This window comes from Typopeltis vanoorti, chromosome 16 (genome assembly GCF_054136105.1).
Source record: "Typopeltis vanoorti isolate ZY-2024b chromosome 16, IOZ_Tvanoo_1.0, whole genome shotgun sequence".
Classification (NCBI taxonomy): domain Eukaryota; kingdom Metazoa; phylum Arthropoda; class Arachnida; order Uropygi; family Thelyphonidae; genus Typopeltis; species Typopeltis vanoorti.
The window spans coordinates 70,699,773-70,723,866 of NC_143564.1; the positions used below are offsets into that span (position 1 = coordinate 70,699,773).

At 35.7% G+C, this 24,094-nt stretch overlaps 1 protein-coding gene across 4 annotated transcripts in view; it reads right to left on the reverse strand.

Moving 5' to 3' along the window:
• The window catches only part of LOC150098114 (poly(A) RNA polymerase gld-2 homolog A-like), a 315,041-nt gene that overhangs the window by 171,811 nt on the left and 119,136 nt on the right, over positions 1-24,094 (reverse strand). For all 4 annotated transcript variants that reach the window (XM_090406209.1, XM_090406210.1, XM_090406207.1 and 1 more), the window contains one exon: positions 1,098-1,281. In XM_090406209.1, the coding sequence (XP_090262335.1) occupies positions 1,098-1,281 (184 nt within the window). The remainder of the gene's footprint in view (positions 1-1,097; positions 1,282-24,094) is intronic.

The following is a 24,094-nucleotide window of genomic DNA, read 5'->3' on the forward strand; positions in this document are numbered from 1 at the left end:
AAAGTTGAGCAGCTCTCAGGTGTGAACTGTAGACTAAAATAAACAAAGATTATTGAAGAAAAAAATGAAAGTTTGAGAACAGGAATCAAACCTTGGAGATTCAGTGGCAGGCTCTGAAGAAAACATTGATTGATTCAGTCAGAGAGGCATGTGGTGAGGTTGTCTGCAAGGATAGAAAAATCAGAACTCCATGGTGGACACAGGAAGTTAAAGAGGCAGTGAAGGAAAAGAAGAAAGCATATCAAAAGTTCCTGGCAATTAAGTCAGCTTGTGCTCTTAGAGAATACAGAGAAAAATGTAAGAAAGCTAAATACTGTGTAAAACTCTGTTAGTACTGTATAGCCACATGATTTTAACAGAATCTTAGCTATATCTGTTGATATATTTCACTGTGTTCCTTGCCTACAGTACAAGTAGCATTAGACCACTGCATTAAGTTAGAAACCAACTTCTGAATATAAGATGAAATATATTTCATTTTATGAAATATATTTCACTTCAAAAAAACAAATATATTTGTTTTTTTGAAGCCTCTGAAATGTTATGACATCAATGAATCTTAACTGGCAGAATGCATGCTAGTCTCAGTTTTGGGAAGTGGATATTACTTTTTTTTTTTTGTTTTCTAATAACGAATGTTATGTATGAATTATAGCTATCCATTGTTTCCCTTTGAACTAATAGTGCATTCTCCTGTTAACTCATTGAGACATGAAAAAGCAAGTACATTGGTATATAACTTGTCTTGTGATTCATGTTTTGAATATTATCAACTGATCTACTCTCTCCCTGATAAATGTCTAGCACAGGTTGAAATACATTGGAGTTATGTTTTGTACATGCATCAATCATCATAAAAATGTTTTAACATGCCTAGTAGACATCTAGTGATAAACCATCAAAACTTAAGTATTTCATTTAAAGTTGTCTATATCATTGCAAACAAATATCAGTGCTACCCCTCCAAAATCTCACTGCAATATTTATTTATATTAAGTGATATATATTTTTTAAACAATGCGCCAAGAGGATCATCTAATTTGATGATAAACTACTTTAAAGTTTTAAGTACAGCAATATGTTTGTATTATACTCACTTTCTGGCATTCATCATCGCTAAGCAGGTGAGGAGATACAGGTGGTCGACTAATAGGATAATCAGGATCAAATCCATTAATGTGGCTACTAAAACTATATCCATAATATTTGGCTTTCCGAAATGTATGTGGTCGGTGTGAAAGTGGACGATTATAAGCACAACCAGAACTATTTTCACGTTTCCTAAAATCATAATTTGAATACATGTGCATATTAAAGCAGTTATATTTATAAATTTAGATAAAATTGTTTTATAATTATAAAAATGTTAATTAAATGTTTTATTTTACTCCAAACCATTCAAATGTGGTCCATTAGGTATATAAGTCCTATTGTCCATCAAATTCACTCCTATCCATAAACTGTACACCATTCCTCCTGCAATCTTCTCATTGACTATTAGCAATTATGGCCTGTCATACTGAGGCAACAGATTCAGTCTTAACTTTTTTTACTCATCATTTTTGTTTCTTTTAACAACTATTTCATATCTTCTCTCACTGAAGATTTCTCACCTTTCAAATCATTGTGCTTACATAAACCAACCCTTTCACTTCTCCTGATGCAAACTAAAAGCTTCACTAACATAAAGATTCTTTATCTCTGCACCTAAGAAACATGTTTTCATCACTTTCTCATTGAGTACACTTATCAAATTCTCAAAATTTCTCTTTACTCCAGGTTTCTCACACTTTTATACTTTTCTCATTCACTTTTTCTTTCATTCTCCCTCCTGCTGTACCATATGCCAATCGAGCTCACGCTTTGTCTTGAAGTCTATATAAACATGCTATTTTTTCTCTCTCTGCACTGTCACCTCATCATTCATATTGTTACTTTCATCCATTTCCTTCATACACTATCATTCACTGCTTTCACTACATTCTCTGCAACACTTGCACATTCCTACCTTACATCCACCAGGTGATTATAAAATAATGTCAAGTGTTCAGAGCCCTCTAGCGAGTAATTATTGGACGAAACACACCAATATTCGGTAGATGTACACAGTGGAACATAGGGATTTGATTTAACAAAAAAAAAAGTACCAAAAGTCGCCAACAGAAGAAATTTTGGCGGTGTTTACCAAGTAAAATGCATTAATTTGCATTATCGCGTTTCTTGCAAGTGATCATGCAATAAAAGGAAAGCCTACGAGATTTCTTATCATTTGTAGATGAACTGCTTTTCGATGCCTCTTACCTTACATGAGCATGCTTTGTTAGTCAAACTCTATTATCAGCAGAAGAATAATGCCAGTGCTTGTCTTCGTGATTTTTGGCATATGAAAAATTTACGAAACTAACAGATTAGCATAACAAACTTATGAAAACTGATTCGGCAATTTGAAACTACTGGAACTCTAGCAGTGCAGGTAGGCAGGAGATGCAAACCAATCAATTACCAACAAGTTGCAACTGCTATTGTGGAACAGGAGATGACGAATGTGCAGGGTACCAGCAGTGCATGAGCAATATCCCGGCAAACGGATATGGCATACACAACGGTGTGGAAAATCCTACATCAGATGTTGAAGTTTTACCCCTATAAAATCAGTCATGTTCAAGAATTGTGCCCTGGTGATGCGACCACATCTTATCTTGAGATTCTTATCATCGACTTATCTCAAAAAAAGAGATTTTGAGATAAGATAAGATGCGACCACATCTTATCTTATCATCGACTTATCTTTGAGATTCTTAGTACGCATGGAAGTGGATGATGCATGGCCGTGGCAGATTTTATGGAGTGACGAAGTGCACTTTTATTTGAATGGTGATATTAACCCATGCAACTGTTGCATTTGGGCTGCAACTAATCTGCACATGCCTAACCACTTGCCCAAAGTCACAGTGTGGTGCGGATTTGCAGCATCTTTTTATCATCGGTCCATACTTTTACGAGGAAAATCGCCAAAACAGACCAGTGACCTTCCGTCAATACTAACAGGTATGCCAATATGCTACAGAACTTTGTGGTTCCACAACTGCAGCAAAGAGGATGTCTTGATTCGGCCATATTCATGCAGGATGGTGCACCACCCCACATCAGACTTCAGGTACAGCGTGTTTTGCGACAACATTTCTCTGACAGAAGAATCATTAGCTGTGCATTTCCCACACCATGGCCACTGAGATCCCCTGATCTCTATCCTTGTGACTTGGCTGTGGGGATTTCTTAAAAGCATTGTGAATCAAGGACATGTACCCAATATTCCAACTTTGAAAGATTGAATAACGTTACACGTGAGACAAATCAATTCCGATATGTTGCGAGCCACTGTGGAAAATGTCATGCACCGTATGCAGTTCCTGGAACATCAGAATGGTGGTCATATTGAACCTCATTTGTAATTAACAATAAACGTCATGAAATTGATGTGTGCTGTCTCTCATTTGCCATTTAGTCATTCATTAGTCACACTTATTAAAATTAATTTGGCAGTGCCAAAATTTCCTGTTGGTGACCTTTGGTACTTTTTTTTTTCGTTAAATCGAATCCCCATGTTCCACTGTGTACGTCTACCAAATATTGGTGTGTTTCGTCCAATACATTACTCGCTAGAGGGTTCTGAACACTTGACGTTATTTTATAATCACCCGGTATGTTAGCTACTTCATTCTCCCACTTTCGACATGACTCATTTCTTGTACTCACTCATGAAACATTTTCAATATACACTCCACTACTGCACCAAAAACCACTCACTTTCAGCAATGAACACATTAAACACACACTACATCACAAATCCTGCATATTGATGTCACTGAAAGTTTTGGCCACCCTTTTTCTCATATGAATCAGTGCCATGAACATGGAATATTTTTGTAACTATTGGGTTGGCAAATAAGTTCATTCAGTTTTTTAGAGTGGAATGAAACACATTTTATTTAATATATATATATATATACACTACATACTAGTCAGTTATACATTGACCCTCTTTATCAACGACCTCTTGCCATCTGTCTGCCAACTTCATAAAACTCCTGAGATTTACTGGCAAAAAACTGATCTAGGTGTCTTTTGACAGCCTCCTCATTGGCACAGGTTTTCCTGTTCAGAGAATTCTGCAAAGATCAGAATAAGTGGTAATCAGAAGGTGCCAGGTCAATACAGAGGATGTGGTAAAACATCCCAGTCAAGATGTAACAATTTACTCCGGAGTTGTTAACGACGTGTGGGGTCTGGCGGTCTCGTGGTGGCGAAAGACAACTCCTTTCCGATTTGCCAATTCAGGACGTTTTGTGCTAATTGCATGGGGCAGTTGCGTTAACTGTGAGCAATAGACAGTTGAATCAATCATTCTGCCTGACGGTAACACCTTGTAGTGGACAACACCTTTATAATCCCACCACACAGAGAGCATGATATTCTTTGGGTGCAATCCCGCTTTCGGCAGTTCATTCTCGTGTCCCCATGATCTTTTACGTAGCACGTTATCGTACACGATCCATTTTTCATCTCCCGTAATCATCCACTTCAAAAATTGGCCATTTTCTTGGCGACTTCGCAGCAAATCACATGTGGATATGCGAGCAGTGATATTGGCCTCAGTCAATTCATGCAGCACTCAAACATCGAGTTTTGAAACATATCCCAGCTTGTGCAAATGGTTTTCAACGCTTGTATGGAATATATATTCAGTACTGCAGCAATCTCCCGCATGAGGCGCATCACTGACGTTGAAATCTCCAGAACGGAATTTGGCAAACACATTCTGTTAAGGCACCATCCCCATATACGCGGCATTTTTTTTTTTTTTTTTTTTTTTTTATGGGCCTCTGCAGCTAGTTTGCCTTTTTTGAAATAAAAAAGCAAAATATGCCAGTAATGTACGTTATTTCCTTCCATTTCTAAAAGTATGTTACAAACACGCAACTGAAGTAGGCCGAACGAAAATTCAACGAAAGGTTATGTGAAATGTCACCTTTCAACTGCGCAATAGCGACAGGAGAAGCAGCATAAACTTGTACTAACGCATAAGCCATACGAACTTATTTGCCAACCCAATATATTGGGTAATGATAGTCACAATTAAACACATTTAATAATAAAAAATAAGGATTAGAAATACTGCAAATATTTACTAAAAATAAATACTTATCTGAACAGTACATAGCTCTTTCCAAGAATGACACTAGCACCCTTATGGTCTCCTGTTCTACCAATTGAAACATTTGTAGTGTCCATATGGTAAATATCGCTCAACTTAAATGCTTCAAATCATATCATCCCTTCCTCTAAACTTTGCAGAATACATACTCTCAACCTGATTCTTAAAGCCAGTTTTGACAGTTATCATTTTCATACTTACCCTACAAAGTTTATTATCTTCATATCCCAGTGATCAGATCCAAGCAATTCAGATGGCATCTGGACTGCTTTACCAGTGGTACCATCACATACTGATTTCATTAGTTGATGTCATTAGTATTACAGTAATTCAAATAAAAACTTAAACAGGCTTGCAAATATGCAAAAAAAAAAACTCAGTATTGAAAGAAATGCACCTTTACATGACACCACAGGACTTATCTTTTCCTTCTAGAGCCCTCTTTTCTCAGTAATACTGGCTCCCCTGTCAATCCATTCAGTTCTGAGTTTTTCTAGAGAATCTCCAGTTCTGTGGACAAACAAAACTGGACAACAGTATCAGGTAAAATTTCATTCCTTACATGATACCCAGTAAAGAATACTCAGGCTAGCTACTTTGACAATATGTAGATTTTTTATCACCTTTAAATATCTGAGCAATCTGGCAATAAAGGAAGGTGATAAGATCTGGGATACCAGGAGCTGAAATTTAGAAACCACACTTAAAACTGAGGACAAAAAAGATTATGGCAGCAGTTCTGTACTTTAATTACTGAGCAGATGTATTCAGCTGGTTTTGATGACTGAAAGGTTCTAGAGAAGAGGAAGATGGGTCTCTAAATGTTAAGTATCTGATGACATTTCTTCAATCTGGTGGATAGGAAGGGATGAGAGGATTGGGACATAATTTACATTCACCATCTCAGAAGAAGAATTTTTTTTTTTTTTTTTTCAGAGTAGACGGCAAAACAAGAGGTCATCCTAGCAGTTTGCATTTCTGTAGTAAACACTATTTTTACCTGGAGAATAGTGGGTGAACAAAAAGCATGTATCTGATAACTAATATAAGTTATCAAATGTCAGAAAGATAAAATAAAGAAAATGAGTGAAATTTGGCAAGCAATGTGGGAAAATGAGGAAGATACATACAAGCAAAGCAAAGAAAGAAAGCAGGGGAAATTGGACTATCAGGAATAAATAAGATCCAATGATCTTATTTATTACATGGTAACAAAGGATTTTCTGTTATCATGGCAAGCAAGAGGAAGAATGAGCATGAAAGAGCAACACTGGTGGGTTGATGATGATGGTAAACTGATCACTACAGAGAATACAATGGAATTATTTAGTTAGCATATTTCAGTAATGAGAGCAATGTATAAATTCCAAAAGGAAGATTAATGCTAGAGGGATCAGAAGTAAAGGAATAGATATTTATGAAAAAAGGCTGTGAAGTCTAGATAATTTATCACTATGTATTTTTTGGGAATGAGCAGTGCAGTTAATTATGCCTTACCTGGTTCCTTAACAGATCATCTTGCAAATAAAAAAAAAAAAAAAAAAAAATGGAAAGGGCTAAAATAATGCCACAGCCTAAAGCATATGTTTCTAATTATACAAGTCTGTATATCTTTAGTAATGGTTAAGGTATTAAAGATAGCAAACAGGATTATAATCATATTTTCTACAATAGTCAGCAATGGTTTGTAAAAAAAGATCTTGCTTCATTGATGTATAGGTATTTTATGATGCAACAACTATGCTGGATGAAGAAAAAATAAGTCATATGCAGTGATATTTCTGAACTCTGCAATTAGTGACAGATCACTACATCACATTAATGAATAAGTAAGGGGAGAAAGAGAAGTAAGGACAACAGTTTGATCAGATGGATAGGAGATTAGTTGTCTGACAGCAAAAGTTCTGCATAAGGAGAAAGGGAAGGTCCCAGAATAGAAAAATAACCAGTGGAATACTACAGAGTTATTACTGTTGAATATTTTGTTATTTCATTATGGCAAAGGATATTTAATATTTTTTTTAATGTAACTCATGCACAAAAAGGTGATTGTAAGCCTACATTACATTCATACATGAGTCAGCTAAGGATTTTTCCTTTTTATTAATTTTATATGTATTTGTATTTTTCACAGACCAGAAATCCTGCTCTGGAGACCAAACATGGAACTTTGACAAGCTACTTCAAGTCCCCCCCCCCCCTTAAGTGGGACAGCACTCGACACTAGTTGATGAAATTCTTCTACCTAAAGACAATTACATACATTTATGCCTACAGCAGAATTCAAACCTGCAGCATGTGGTTGCAGAGTGGATACATTGACCACTTCAACCAGCTTGCTGATGATGCAAAAAATGGGGAGATAAAGTTTGATGCTGATGTCAAGTCCCTGCAGGAAGGGTTAGCACATTACTACCTAGTTGTGCGTCTTGCCATCCACTAGCACAGAATAAAACTCATTCTGACATGAATGAGTTAAGAAAGGCAGCTCGGATAAATAGGTTACTATTTCAACAACAAATAAGTTGCATTTTAGAATACAAGAGTTTAGGTTGTATATATTGAGATTCAGGACCTACATGGGGATTGTCAGAGACCTAAAGTCCAGAAGCACATTGCAAGTGTTATGATTACACACAGTATACTCTAGTTAATAAGGAGCAAACTGACAGACATAAGGTGGTTGTACTATTCTACAAGGCACTGATCAGACCAACATGAACAATTTATAAGTTTATTCATCTCATTTCCAGTGTGATGAGGAAACCCTTGATATGGTACAGAGGTAAATGAAATAATATGAAGACTAGAACACTAGCTATAGAGAGAGGCTGAGGAAACTTAAATTGCAGTTTAGTGCATAGGATGAAATAATGTGTATGATCTAGATTAAGATAATGAAAGACTTTCACAGCATCAATATAGAAGGAATTAGAGTAGAAAGCAATAAACCATTCCTGTAAGTTATGTAATCGTGTGGAAAAATGAAGAAAATCTGAGTGGTATGCAAGCTGCATTACTGAAATGCTTTCGTGAACAAGTTCAGGGTTCACTATAATAGATATGTCGCTATGTAAAGAAAACATCTAATGACAACATAAGGTCAGTTGACAATTCAATAAGATTTGAAACTATTAATTTTCTCTTGGCTGTTCAATGCAGTTTTTTTTTCCTTGCATATGTTTAACCTGTTGATTCCTCTATGATTTCCAAATAAACAGGATTTCAAACTAGAGGACAGACCATTAGCAAGAGGCCAATTTAATGTTTTTCAGCCTTTTCACAGGGCAAAAAGGCTTTTCATTTTCCAACCACCAAGTCCCACTGCCACATAGTAATGAATGTCTTTTGATGATAGATGCTTTTTATTGTCCAGTGTGAGTGACAACCCTGCTTACTGGAAGTGGCTTGTAAAGTGATTTTTGTAGAGTAGGATTTCCAAATTATCTTTTAGTCCATTCACAGTACTGCATGGCTGCAATCTTTCCCAGATGGAATAATTAAAAATTGCCTCATTCATTCCCAGTCAGTATAGGTTCATGGTATTCTCCTTGTACTAGTTCAATCAGTAATGAATCCACTGGTATCTTAGATGTTTGAAAGAATTAATTTATTTCCTCTAGAATATTTCATGCAGCTTGTTCTGTATATACTAGAGGCAACATGTTATACTATATATTAACTTAAGCAGAAGCTTATTCTGACACCTCAGTATTGAAGAAACAGCAATTCTATGGTTAGAGTATTATTATTCTGAACTTCCATAGAGTCATAAGACTTATTGTGGAAGGTCTGCCTTTGATAAGCCTGTCAGGCCACTGAAATTCATCGTCTACACTTGCCACACTCTCAGGCAATATATTCCATGTTCATATCTCCATGCAAAAAATTCATTTCTTACATCTTTTTGCAATGTCTAGGGATTATTTCCTACCCTTGTTCCTTTCCCCCTCATTCTACTATGAAAAAATGTTTAGTGTTCATCTGGTAACTATCCCTCAAAAGCATAATGTCTCAGTCCAGCTGGTTGGCAAAGTGGTTTGCATATTTGCTCCCCAACCAACAGGCTGCAAGTTTTCAAATTCCACCACATGTTTATGAATGGGAGATGAACTTCATCACCCAGTGCAAGACCACTATCCTGCTTATTGGAGGTATGAAGTGGCTTAAAAAGTTTCATGCTTGGTCTCTAGAGTAGGATTTCTGGATTATGTAAAAAAAAAAAGCAGGGAAAAAAATCCTTTGCCCAACCATGGCATGAATGTACTATAGATTTGTAGAAAATTTCGGTGAGTGAGGACAACAAAATCCCCACACATCACTTCTCTTCCATGCAGATTACATTCCCTCAGTCACATAACTAATGTTCTGCAATCACTATCACTTTAATCTGCCTCTATCATGTTTCTACAGTTACTTCATCCTCTCCCAATCCTAATGATTAGATCTGAGCACAGTAATCCAGATTACTGTGCTCAGATCTGATCCAATTTCCAATCCAATCCACTAGCCCAATATCTAAACCTGAATGCTGCAACCTTAAATATCAATTTATGTTGCACCCTATCCCTTTGCAAAATCTAGAAAAACAGCAGTCTTTCCCTCAATAGATGCTTATTACTTTATTATAAAATGCCACCAAATTACTAAAACAAGAGTACCCTAGCATTCATAAATATTATCCTCATCTGTCCAATTCTATATAAGAGTTCTATTTTTTTTAAAATCTTAACCACAAAAGAAATAGCCAGTCTCAGTTTAATATTTTCATTCTACTACCATCCTTATGCAATGGCAATATCTTACTTTTCACTCCTAAAGGAACAGAACCTACCTCATTGCTAGACTTCAATCAGCCAAATCAGTGGCATGATCAGTTTTTTTAGCACATCCCTTAAGATGAGGTGAAATCCCATCCAGTCCTACTGCCTGAATGACCAAGTGCTCAATTCAGAATACATCCTCTTCATTCAATTTTAATCCACCATCTGTCTCTCTCTCTCTCTCTCTACTTCCTCTAAAAACAAAACAAGTTCTAGTTTGCGGATGTATGGCATGTGTTTGAGAGAAAAATGAAACTATACAGGTGTGATGGGTTGCATTTGAATGACTTTGGAGCAAGTGCACTAAAGAAAGCATTGCTGAATGGAAGCACAGTGTGTGAAAGTAATAGTGTATGATGCATGCAAGAGATGAAGTCAAAAATCAGGAGATTGGTAATGAAGAGACAGAAGTGCTTGGCAGTGAAATACAGTAATAGTGTGAGAGATGAAGAGAGAGAGAGAGAACGGGAGTGCCCCGAGTGGACTCTTTGTGGAATTTGTTAAGATTATCTAACTAAATTTGTTATTAAAATTAGATGTGTTTAGAGTACAACATCTGCATAAAGTAAAGAGCTAACTTTGATATTATTATTAACATCTGACTTCCATGGAGTCAGATAACGGTATGTATACACTAAGCTTAATCCAACCGTACTTTAAACTGATTCAACGTGTCTATATTCAAAACACACTCGGGCAATTCATTAAACTCGCCAACCACTCTCCATGTAAAGAATGAAGAACCTGCTTCTCCTCACTCAGCTCACACTCATACAGTTTCAGGGATAGCCTCTTGTTCTACCCCTCCCCCACACACACCCTCATTCTATGAAAAATCTCTTCCATGTCAACCTGATAACCTTCGACTAACTTGCGTCTTAATCATACCTCCTCCTATTCACGAGACTGCAATTTACATTCTCTCAATCTGTCCTCATACTCCACATTCAAAGACCACTTTTGTGAATCTTCTCTGGACCTTTTCTAACATATCCTCATCACCATGAAAATCCAGTGATCAAATCTGTGCATAATTCATATGAGGCCTGATCAACCTTATACAATGGCATCATAACCTCTATTTCTACAAGTCACAGTCCACCACCACTCCCAGATTTCTCATTCCTCTACTACCTTTAAAGTTTTCTCCCACCAACTTACTTTGCATCTCATCACTGCTTACCAAACTGTAAAACTTGACACTTTGCAACACTGAACTGTGAGATCCACTTAACTGCCCATTCATGCAATCTATTCAAGTCCTCCTGTAGGGTCATAGCAGATGCTTAATTCTACATTGCTCTACCAATTCTGCATCATCTGTATCACTAGTTAAACCCATCTCAATATCATTAATATAAATATTAAATAACAATGGTCCCAAAACTGACCCCTGCAGCACACCACTAGTGACCATCCTCTTTCAGGATACTGTACCCCCACCCACACATACGATATCTCCCATTCTAATATAAGGCTTAATGTCACTTTCTTTCATAATGTGATCCATATAGATCAGTGCTTCTCAAACTTCTGGATGTCAGGGCCCCTTTGAAAAAATTAAAATATTTCATGCCCCCCCCCCCCAAATCTTAATATAGACATATATTATTATAATATTTATTGTATTTATATTCAATACAAAACATACACAGTGAATATTGCAAAAATCAAATGCAAATATTACATTTTTAGCATCTTACATGACACATTATCTTATATTTTTATATAGATAGATATATTGTTATTGTACATTTGCAGTAGAAGCACATGAAACTGTAAAACAATTAGTAATAAAGAATGAATTAAAAACAAAAGAAGTTTAATAATAATTTGATGTGTTTCAATACTGCTACACAAAAAGTCAATATCAGGTGAAATATTTGAAACTGCAATTCTTATATTTCTGCTTTCAAATGAAACTTATATGAATAAGCATATATTTACTAATATTCATTAAGTGCCGAAATACACACGAAGCAAAATTTGTGAACCTGCACTAATGTGCAATTTTTTCCCATTAAAATATAAAAAATAACAAAAAATTAAATAAATAATAAAAATTAAAATATTTCTTTTAAGATAAAAAAAAATCTACTTAGTCTTAAAAGATTTTAAATTTGTTTTCATTATTTCACCTATGGCCCCCAAGCTGCAGCCCAGTTTGGGAAGTGCTGATATAGATGATAAATATGAGTGAAGATAATATTCATCCTTGAAATTAATAAATAATATTTATTATGTATTTATTAATATTAACTTCTAGCACACAACAGTTTTTTTTTAAAAAAAAAAATATATATATATATATACACACACACACACACACACACCCTGTATTCCTGTTTCTTCAATTTGCTAGTTTCTAGGCACTGATGATGTACTGTTATTTTCCGTATGAAATATCTGTACTTTCATTTCATTAAAGTTAATTACTGTGGTTATCATGTAATTTGTTGTTTATAATATCCTGCCACAGGTACCTTTAAAGATTAGACTACAAAACTTAAGTTTAGATCTTTGTCATATTCCCATGATTACTCAACTATTTGTTGAGAAGTGAAAATCTGATCTTGATAACCTCTATTTGGTCTGAACCTAGCTTCTCATTCTCCAAGTTTTTCTTCTTGTTCTTCTACAACCTTTCTCAACCTCTTCTCAAAGTAAGATTTATGCATGCTTGCATAAATCTTACCTGGAACACTTATGTTAAAAAATTCCTCTAATTATCACAGTCAACTTTATTCCCCCCTCTCAATTTTTTTAATAGATGGGAACTATTAGAGCTCTGTTCCAATCATCTGGAATTCAACCTAATTAAGCAGTGTAGCCACTGCAAAACTCTTATTCTTCCATATTTGAGCATTTCTGGTGGAGTATCATCTACTCCAGCTGCCTTTCCACATTAAGTTTTTTGACAGCATTTTCTACCTCAAGCATTGATATGTACTCCTGTTTGCATTTCTCTAGAAAATTTTCTACTACCGTCCTTTTATCAATGCTTATTTCATATCAGTCTTTCAAAGTAATTACTCCAGACATCTAGGAGATCCTTATCTTTAGTTTTCATGTCACTTATCTTTGATTCCTTTCACAGCACTCTTTCTTCCATTTCTAAGCTTTTTCAATAGTCTCCAGAACATTTTGCCACCTTCCTGATATTTATTTCTATATTCTTACTGAAGTCTTCCTATAACTTTTGTTTAGCTATTTTTACACATAGCTTCTCTCGTACATTTCTCTGTATTATTTTAGAGAATCTGCCAACTTATTTGCTAAGAGTTTTTGGTATGCTTTCTTCTTTTCCAAAACTGCTTCTTTAACTTGCGTCTGCCATGGGGTGGTTATTTTTCTCTCCTTATAGACAATCTTACCTCCCTAGCTGAATCAATGCCTTCTTTAGGAGTTTACCACCGAGACTCAAAGGTTTGGTTCTGGTTTTCAAGCTGCTTCAAATTTTCTTCAATAATGTTTGTATAGTCCAATCTACAGCTTACCTGTAAAAGCTGCTCAACTTTAATTCTTATAGAAAGATTACCAAAACAAGCCTTAAAGTACAAGCCATTAGGAAAAAGAAAACCAGGACGTCCTCTTAAACGATTCAATAATGACTTCTAAGGCCAGAACAGGCCATGCTAGGCCTAAATCCTTGATACGCATGATGAACTTTAATTCTTTTTAAAACTTTCTTATATACTGCTGTTTTCAATGTAATATCTATGTTTATCCTGCCTTTGCACTAACTAACGGTCACTTCCAATTTCAAATCCTCTGTACACCATCTTAAACCAGCATGAAAATATCACTATCAACAATGATGTAGTCAGTGAGGATTTTATTTCTTGTGTCTCTACATGAACTTCTGCACATGTTAGAACGTGGTGTTAGTAATGACTAGTCTGTGTCCTGAGCAGCAATTCAGCATATACTTAGCTTTGCCCTTTCCTCCAAATTTTCCCAAAAAATGTTCCTATATGCCTGGTGGAATTCATTTCTCACTCTGCTGTTAAGATCACCAACAAGAACTACTATTCCCATTATGTCAGCTGCCTGTTCTAATGACTTAATGAGGAAATAATAATAAATAATGAGGAAATGGACAAGGTAGCTTGTCCATTTCCTCATTTTGAAGTGTGCCCATATCGCTAATTGAAACTGGCTTTCAATCAAGAAGTTTATCTTCATGTTTGGTGTTGAATGCTATTGCTACTCCTTTCTTGCCTTGATCATTATTGCCTGAACATAACTGCTATAGTAGCAGTGGTTCTTAACAGGTGTTCCCTGGAACACTCGTGTCCCGTGAACTGGTTACAAGTGTTCCACCGGTGAAAGATGTCTCATGACACAGTTCTGAGTGTAACTGGCTACTCTGAATAAAAATGTCGAGGGAATTATTTCTGTTATAATAGAACAATTAACAATATGGGAAGAAAAGATCAAGTTACTTTCCTTCCTTAAATGCACACAATTATGACAATGAGAAATTCATTTCACCCAGTTAATACATAGAGTTGTGAATTTTCTTTACAAGAAGAACAATTAGTTAACTTATCAACGGATCGTACTCTAAAAATGAAATTCTCTGAAGTAACATTTGAGGAATTTTGGATTTTTGTCCAAGCCGAATACCCAGCTCTCTCTCCATAAGAGCACAGAAAATTTTCTTAGTTTTCAACATCATATTTGTGTGAGCTCAGTTTCCCAATATTAACTCATAAAAACTAAAAAGCGTGAAAGACTTACTAATATAGACAAAGAAATGAGGGTAGCTCACATATTAGACCTGATATTGCTGAAATCTGCAAAAGCCAACAAGCTCATGTATCACATTAAAATAAGTTCCATTTTTATAAAAAGGCAAGTCCATGCATATTTTTATTGCTAGTTTTATGACCCTAATGCTTTTGGTGTTCCCCAAATTTTTCTTATAATCAAAAGTGTTCCATGACTTTGAAAAGGTTAAGAACCACTGATCTATAGTCAGTAAGATCTCACTTTGTCTCAGTAATGCCAATTATGTCCATGTAGTACTTTTCCAATTATTCTGCAAGTTTAATTTCATTTCCTTTCCATTAAAACTCCTTATATTGATGGTTCGTATCTTCATTTCTGATGTTTGGTTTATCTTTCTTCTTCTAGATGATGTTAAGTTGGAGCTTGTTCCAGTAATGAAACAGATTCCCTGATGAAAACAGTAAAGGATCTTGTTTAACTGAGCAACATATCATTATGTTGTACCATCATATTCATTTGTAGTTTAAGCCAATGAAGAGTAATTTAGTTAGCTAAGTCCCAAATTTCCAGCCCATTCCTTGTTTGTTCAGCACCTAATAGATACCTATTAATAGGGTGCACTATATGAAGGTGATGACTGGACATCAAGTCAAAAGTCCCAGTCAGTTCTCCGTATTCCTGAAAGGTGATGTGGAGGTCTCCTCTTAGTTATTTGACTTTGACCCTTAAGGGAACTCGAATATCCTTGATAAGATTCCTAATTTTTCCATTTTTTTTATTTGTGATACTAACCACTCTTAGGAAGAACTGGAGTAAATCTTGCAAACTTCCAGTCCAAAAGGTACTTTTTCCAGATTAATCGATTCATTGAAGATGATCAAAAGTGAATTAATTGAGATCTGTTTATTATTAAGGCAGAAGTATTACCTGTACCCTAACCTAATCTTATCAATTTCCAAGTGATTAATGTACTAGCAATTTCTTCCTCCTATATTATGTCAATCTTGCCCTTGAAGCATTTTATTTTCTGACCAGTTCACATATACACTTGATTTCATTTAAGTTTTTCTCAAACCACAGCTGAAACATTCAAAATTGTGAAAGAGGAACTGGATGTGCTTAATTTATTTATCTTAACCTCACTTTTTTGGACACAGCTATAAAGCTTTTTAGAATAATCTTAACATTCTTAGCTAGTTGTAATTAATAATTATAGAGTAAAATTTGAATTAACAGTTTAGTTAATGATAGTTGTTGCTTATACTTATACCTGATTTATCAGATTGATATTCTTTTTGTAGGTTTTTTTTTGCATATATGTGTGTGTGTGTGTGTGTGTGTGTGTGTGTGTGTGTGTGTGTGTGTGTGTGTAATGTATTTCTTTAAGATTCAGCCAGCAGCTGGTGAGTGGGTGTATTGCCTAACAGTATGGAAGAAGAAGCAAATGAGTTAGAAGTACAGTTCAATGATCTTTGTGGGCAACAGCAAAGAACTCCCATAATGAGCAACTATGGAAGGGTGATAAAAATGACTGTTGCTAGAAGTACAAGTATAATCCAGAATTGCCAAAGGGTTATAGCATATTATTTAGAAAAAGACACTATGATATGATATAAAATAAATTAAACATTTTATGCAAGAGACCATCCTTGGCAACTTCATAAAGGAGGATATGATCAAAAGCACTAGGTATGAGAAGTGCAGAAATAGTAAATAAGATTGAGAGGTGATATGATCATCACTACACTTGAAATGAGACTTATGACTTCTTGGAGGAGTGATGACAGACTGTGGTTATAGTGCATTAAGACAAGCTGATGAGAAGACCTTACCAAAAGAAAAAAAAGAACTTACCAGAAGCTATTCCTGAAAGTTATAGTGTGGTAACGAGTAGGTTTTTAAATAGAGAGTGGTATGCATGTAGGATACATTGGAGTATTATGAATGCTACAAATGTGAATGAATAATATGTTGATTATGTAGCTGGTTAATAAGATTGAATAAAATTAATTTGCATCTATGGATACAGCTGGAAATGAACTAGGGACAATGAATAAATTTAAGACAGCATAATAGTAGTTTTCCCATGAGTCTTAGGATTTCACTGAAAAGTAATAATAGATGTTAATTAACATACAATTTCCTTAAATATTGCTTTAATTTTTTATGTAGAAGTAATTTTAATATTAGAGTATATTTTTTATTTAAGCTTGAAATATGGGGAGGTACATTTATCCAAATGGATAAAACAAAGAAACAAAGAGAAAGAGAGAGTGAGTGAATGAAATGAGTTCCACTAACACACGTTATAATCTAAATTATCTTTCAAGAATAGTTCTACGTTTGAGGATTACCAGCAATAATGCACCTGCCTCCATTTTTCTGACAAGTTGATTATCTCTGCAATTTGTGTTCTCTGGTTAGTTTACATCTGCAAGATAACTCCAAGACTGCAGAAGAAATCATCTTGCCACATGTATGCTATAGGTTTGATAACTGTGTGGGCAAGTGAAGGTCGCAAGATGATTTTGGAATCTTGGGGTTACCTTGCAGATATGTAAACTAGCTAGAGAACAAAAATTGAAGACATAATCAACTTGTCAGAGGAAGGGCAAGTCAGCTGCATTAATATTGCTAGTAATTTTCAAAAAAGTGATTCAATTTTTAAGTGAAAACATAGTTGTTCTGGAATACAGAACAACTACAGGTCAATGTCCAGTCTGGAAAGCCAATCCAAGGCCTCATCTGTCACCTTGTGGATGTCCTGTAGGCCACCACTGTGAAATTGGCACCTCGGGCAGTTGTTCTCAATATGAGTAATCGTCTGAGCCACAGGAGAACAATCACAATAAGGGTGGTCTAACAGCCCTCATTTATGTAATAGGTAGTCATATCTGCCCTAGTTAGTTCTGATCCTGCTGATTGATGACCAAATCTTCCTAGGAAGATCAAAACCAGGCTGCAGAGCACAGGGATCTTCTATCAGGAAGCCGTTTGTTGGACCAGTATTCTCTCCACATGTCAGGTGTTGATGGCAGGACAGCTGAAGAGAGTTCGTCCATGGACCAGAGAGGCTTTAGATTTTAGGCGAAGACTAGGTGGATTTATGAGAGTCTGGTGCAGGGCAGGAGTGGGTTGCTCATTGCTTTAATAAATTCTTTAATTGAGGCTCGTCTACTCTGTATGTTTGATGGAGCAATGTTAGATAAGACAGGCAGCCAGGAGAGGGTGCTTCTCACTGTCCCACTAATTGTGCGCACGGTAGAGTTAAGTTGGGTGTCTATAATGTTAGTGTGAACTTCTTTCGCAGACAGGGGCACAATATTCTGCTGCAGAGAATTCGAGGGCTAGTGCAGAATATTGTGCCCTTCTGCACAATATTCTGTTCCAGCAAGCCTTGAAATGATATTGTTTCTCATTTTAATTTTGTTGGACAGGTTGGTGATGTGCCTTTTATAGGTTAGGCTTCTGTCCAAGCTCACTCCAAGGTATTTCGGGTGAGGCTCGTGTTCTACCATTTTTCCACAGAAAGAAAGGTTGAGGTGTCGATTCCTCTGCATTGTTCAGGTGAAATACTATGGACATAGTTTTTGTTGGATTTGGCTTCAAGTACCACTGCTTGAAGTACTCTTCCAGGATGTTCAAGTCTGTGTTCAAGGTTAATTCCAGGTTGGCAAAGTAGGTAGATTGATGAAGGATTGCTAAGTCATCAACGTACATATACTTGCTTGAGCTGGTATGTGGTAAGTCGTACATGTAGATGTTAAAAAGTAAAGGGGATAACACAGAGCCCTGAGGGAGACCGTTGTGAAGGAATCTGGGCCTGCTCTTTTTTCCGCCAATATGGATTCAGACCTTTCTGTTGGAGAGAATGAATTCAAAAAGCTGGAAAGTTTTTTTGTTTTTTTTATACCTTATAATAGTTCCTAGCTTTAGGAGGAGGCCCCTGATCCAGACTGTCATAAGCTGATGTTAGATCAATGAAAGTGGCTCCAGATTTAAGTTTCTTCTGGAAGCCTGCTTCAATCTGTGTTGTCAGGGCCAGGACCTGGTCACAGCAACTTCTTCCTGGCCTGAAGCCAGCTTGTTCAATCGGGAGTGCTCTTTCGATGAGTGGTGAAATTCTTTTAAGGAGAATTCTTTCAAAGAGCTTAAAGGTGAAGCAAAGCAATAAGATTAGGCATAGATTTTTCACATCATTTGGATCTTTCCCTGATTTGGACACTGCAATTATTTTGGCTTCCCACCACAGATTTTGTAGTTTACAGTCATAATTTCTGAGAAAAGGGCGGCCAACTATGTTTGGCTTTGTTGACCGAGATGTTATAGAAACTCAGGGAGAATACCATCCACTCCTGCAGCCTTGCCATTCTTGGCGAGTTTTAAGTGACATATCACGAAGTATTCTTAAGGATAGTGCATCACAGTTGGCTATGCCCTTGACCATTATTTAATGAAAGTCTTGCAGTGAGTAAGGTTCCTAAGGAGTGAAAAGAAGGCAAAATAGAACCATGCTTATGGAGTGGTACTAAGACAGAAGTCTCCAAATATAGACCAGTCTGTGTAACTGCAGTTGTGGTCAAGGTGTTAGAGAGATTGGTAAAGAATAGAATACAGAATTGGGTTGATGGACAGAGCATTCTTTATGGTCAACATGGATTTGCAAAGGTTTCGTGCTGTTTCAGTAATTTAATTGCATTTTATGATAAGGTGACAAGTGAGTTAGATAAGGGAGAATCATATACAATGATATTCTTAGATTTTGCAAAAGCATTTGATAGGTTATCACATAAGCTGGTGTACAAGCTACAGTGAATATAATATATTATCTATTCCCATCCTAATACAAAAGGATGGGAATAGATAATATATTGGTTAGATGAATCAGAGATTGGCTCTCTGAATGATATGAGCAGGTTGTGTATGATGGAGCAGTGTCTCGAGAAAGGAGAATAACCAGTGGCATGCCCCAGGGTTGTTGTTGGGCTCCTGCTGTTTAACTTGTTTGTAAACTACATGTTATGTGAACTGACTAGGAATCTTCAGTTATTTGCTAACGATGCAAAGCTGGGAAGAATTATAAGTAGCACTGATGTTGAATCCCTTCAGGAAGATTGAAGACTTTATTTGGACAAAAGAGTGGAGTTGTAGTTTTAATATCGATACGTTCAAGATGTTGCATTTTGGAGTGCAGAAATATAAGGCTGTGTACTATACTGATGGTGCCGTACTGCAGGAAGTAGATGAGATTAGAGATTTCGGAGTAATGGTAGATTGAAGTTTAGAGAGCATATTGGTAGTGTTCCAAAGGCGGCACATCATAGTGCTTCTATGATAAGAAGTACTCTAACATATAAGGAAGTCATTGTGCCATTGTATAAAGCACTGATCAGACCACACTTGGACTGTTGTGCTCAGATCTGGTAACCTTGTTCACTCATCTCTGGACCCTTTCCCATCCATTGTTTTCAATGGATGGGAAAGGGTCCAGAGATGAGTGACTAAGACAATATCAGGAGTTTGTAATGCTGGCTATATGGGAAGAGGTTGAAGAAATGTGGATTGCAGAGTTTGGTGGATAGGAGGAAGAGAGATGATATGATAGAGATATTTAAGCTAGTGAGAGGATTTTATCAGATTAATCCAGAGGAGATTATAAAAAGAAAAAAAAGAGTAGAAGGTGAGAGGGGAAGAACCAGAGGTCATTTCTGGAAGTCAAGTAAAAGTGTGTTGAAAAGGGATGCAAGGAGTAGATTTTTTACATGGAGAATTGTCAGTGAACGGAACGCATTACCAGAATGTGTTGTTAATGCAAGGAGTATTAAGGATTTAAAGATTCTATATGATATATATGTTGTCAGTTGAAAGAACCTCCCATGAGTGTTGACTCCATGGAAGATGTAATCATAATAATTACGAATATAAGAGTTCAATTCAAGTACATCTGCTATCCAAAAGGTAATGTGTACTGGTACAAAGTAGAAAAAAAAATCTCTGCTGGCTAATATGTCAGTCTGTATTCCCAGGGATAATAAAAATAATGGGATGTATGCATGCAGACACACACAAGGCATGAAAATTACATGAAATCAGTAAAGACAGTTAACCCAATCAGCCATTTTGTGTATTTTGTTATGCAAGATGCGTAACAAAATTTGCGTGGAGGATGGTTGAACCGTGGAATGCAATGCCTGATGCATTCCACAGTTTAAGGAGTGATATGATATATAAGGAGTGATATGATAGACTTTGTGTTTCTTAAGGGGGACCTCCCCTCGATGAATCTTGACAGACTGTATGTTCTTAGGAAGGACCTCCCACAATGAGTCTTTTGACTCCATGGACGCCTGAATAATAATAAAGATAGAATGCTCAAAATAGCTTCATTATTGACCAACTGACAGGTCAGATACAAGTAGTTCTGTTGAATGTTGGTGCCAAACCTTGAAATAATATAGAAAATCCCCCCCCCCCTCTGAACATAAGTTCTAAATAAATTCTCAAAGTAAATCAGGGAAAAGCTTGAAGATTTTTTTTTTTGCCGACTCTCAAGTGAAATTTTTCAAAAATACATGCTGAGTGACCACTAAAACAGGATGAACATCACTTGGTGACTAATCCCTCACTCAAAAATTTAACAGAAAAAACTTCTCAATGCTGGTTCTTCTGCACAAAAAAGGAAAATAACTAGGTATTCCTGTCTGTGTGGGTATTGAAAATTTTTCATTTGGTTATACTATAAATTAAAGATGCCAAGAAATTGTCTCCTTAATTTAATCCTTTTTCAAAGCGTAAGTAAACAAACTTGACATGTCAAGTATATCTTCATGACTTGGATACAGAGGCTAATGACTTCACATCAACTGCATTAGTATACCATAATGCAAAGAGCACACTTCCTTTCAGACATGTATGATATCTATGCATTTGAAGGAATGCCTCAGACTGGTTGAGACTATTATTGAGGTCTCATCGGAGGCAACCAGACCCAGAAGAAATATCAAAATTGAAGTAATGCAGAAGTGATTTTTAATAAGGTGTACCACCTTATTAAATTAAAGATGCCGAGAAATTGGCATGAACCAATAATATATATATTATTGGTTCATGCATATAGTATTTTCACAACTGATAGTTGTTGCTCTTATAGGTCTGGCTCCTACTGATGAGACCTCAATAAATGTGTAAACTGGTCTGAGTATTGGTCCTTCCCATAATACATAGCATTATACACATCCAGAAGGAAGCATGCCCTGCATTATCATATATTAAGACAATTGATGCAAAGTCATTAACGTCTATATACAAGTAGTAAAATCATGAAGATACTTCACATAATATATACTTGGATAAAGGTTTAAACTAAGAATATAATTTCTTGGCATCTTTAATTTATTTGCTGTGTGAGTGTTCAAACACCTAACTCTTGAAGAAAAGAAAACTAGAGAGAAAGATATGTGTTAAGCAGTGCATTATCCTATGTGTGTACCCAGCATCAAAAAATATGATATAAAACAGACATCTGAAAGGATATTGAAGGCAGTGCAGAATGTTTAGTATTCTATAAAATTATTGAGAAAGATTTTCAATTAAACATGAGTGTCACTATTTTGGATAACCTTGATTTCTAAATATACACAGCCTAAATTGCATTTTTTTAAAATTTAAATTATAAAAAAAAACCTTGAAAATAAGTTGGCATAAATTTTTAGCTGGTTTCTATTTTCTCAGCAGTGAAAAAGGTTAACAAAGGGTCTCAAAACTCTAGTCTCAGAACTAAAACTATCACTGTATAAAAGTTACTGACTGCAATCAGTCAAAAATTAGAAAATGAAAAAAATCCTGAGCAGTCAAAATTGAGATGTGGATTTCTTATAGTAAAATCCTGTTTAGCTGCATGCTATTTTAAGTTATAACAAATGCACCTGAAGTTTTGATTATAATATCAGCTATTTAGATTAAAGTACTTCATAGACTGAAAGAACTAGTAGCATAAAAAATGAAATTAAAGGAAAGATGGATAACATACAAGTTAGTTACAGGTATTCAATCAACAAATTACATGATAACCACAGTAATTAACTTTAACAAAGTACAGATATTTCATATTGAAAATAACAGTACATTATCAGCATTTGGAAACAAGCAAATCAAAGAAACAGGACAAGGTATACATACAACAATCTGTTTACCAATTAAAAATGGCTGCCATGTACTAGAAATTAATATATTAAAAAATAAACTATTTTTGATATTTACATAAAATGAAAAATTCTTTTTTTTTGGGGGGGGGGGACATTTTAATTCAGGTTTGGCTGATGTAAAAGGGCTTCAGAACTCTTTGAAAAAGGAATTCATATTTAAAACAGCTTCTGTAGAAAACAAGCTTCATCCCACTGGATACCGTGTTTAGTGTCAATACTATGTTATGCCAAACCAGAGTTTTGAGATTTCATGTATTCGATGTAATATTGATGTGAATTAATTCTTTTTTTCCCACAGAATGGCCTGCCTCCCCAAAGTATGTCAAATTACATTCGTAAGGTATCTGATAAACACTAGCAAATGATAGAGGTGACAGTTTATCTTTTGTAGATGGTAACAGGTGAGAAATTTTGTTGATAGGAAAATGTAGGAATAAGATGATACTGCTTCAAAATTCTACCAGTAGGTTCAGAAAAACAGAAATATAAAGGGATTGGAACCTTGTGGTCTGTTGATGAATCCTTAGGTGTTGAAACATAGGAGTCAGTTATCTGCTGGATTTGATGAGGGTTGCATCCTTTAAACTTTTGATAGAAGCTTTTATTATAAGCTTGAAGGAGAGGAGCATACATTATGTGCTCTATTAATTAACAACTTGATAACACTAATTTTTTGAGAAGTGTAATGAGCAGACTTTTGATGAATGCTTCTGCCAGTAAAGGTAGGTTTTCAATAAACACTGGTTGACAAAATACCAGAGGCTGTGCAAGTAAGGAGGATGTCCAAGAATGGTAAACTACTAGCATTTTCTTTTTCCATGGTGAATTGAATGCATGGGTGAAGGCTATTGATCTGTTGTAGGAAAGTGGCAAGTTCATTTTCAGAATAAGGCCAAACAGCAAAAACATCAATGTAATGAAACCAAAGAGAGGGTTGTGAATGAATGGACAAGAACAAAAAGACATCTTCCAGATGTTCAAAAAAATAGTTTACCAAAAGGTGGAGACAGAGGGCTATCCATCACAGTGCCTTCAACCTGTCTATAGATCTTGTTTTTCCAGCTGAAATATCCTGATTCTATAACAAATTCAAAAATCTTCACAACATCAGGAATGTA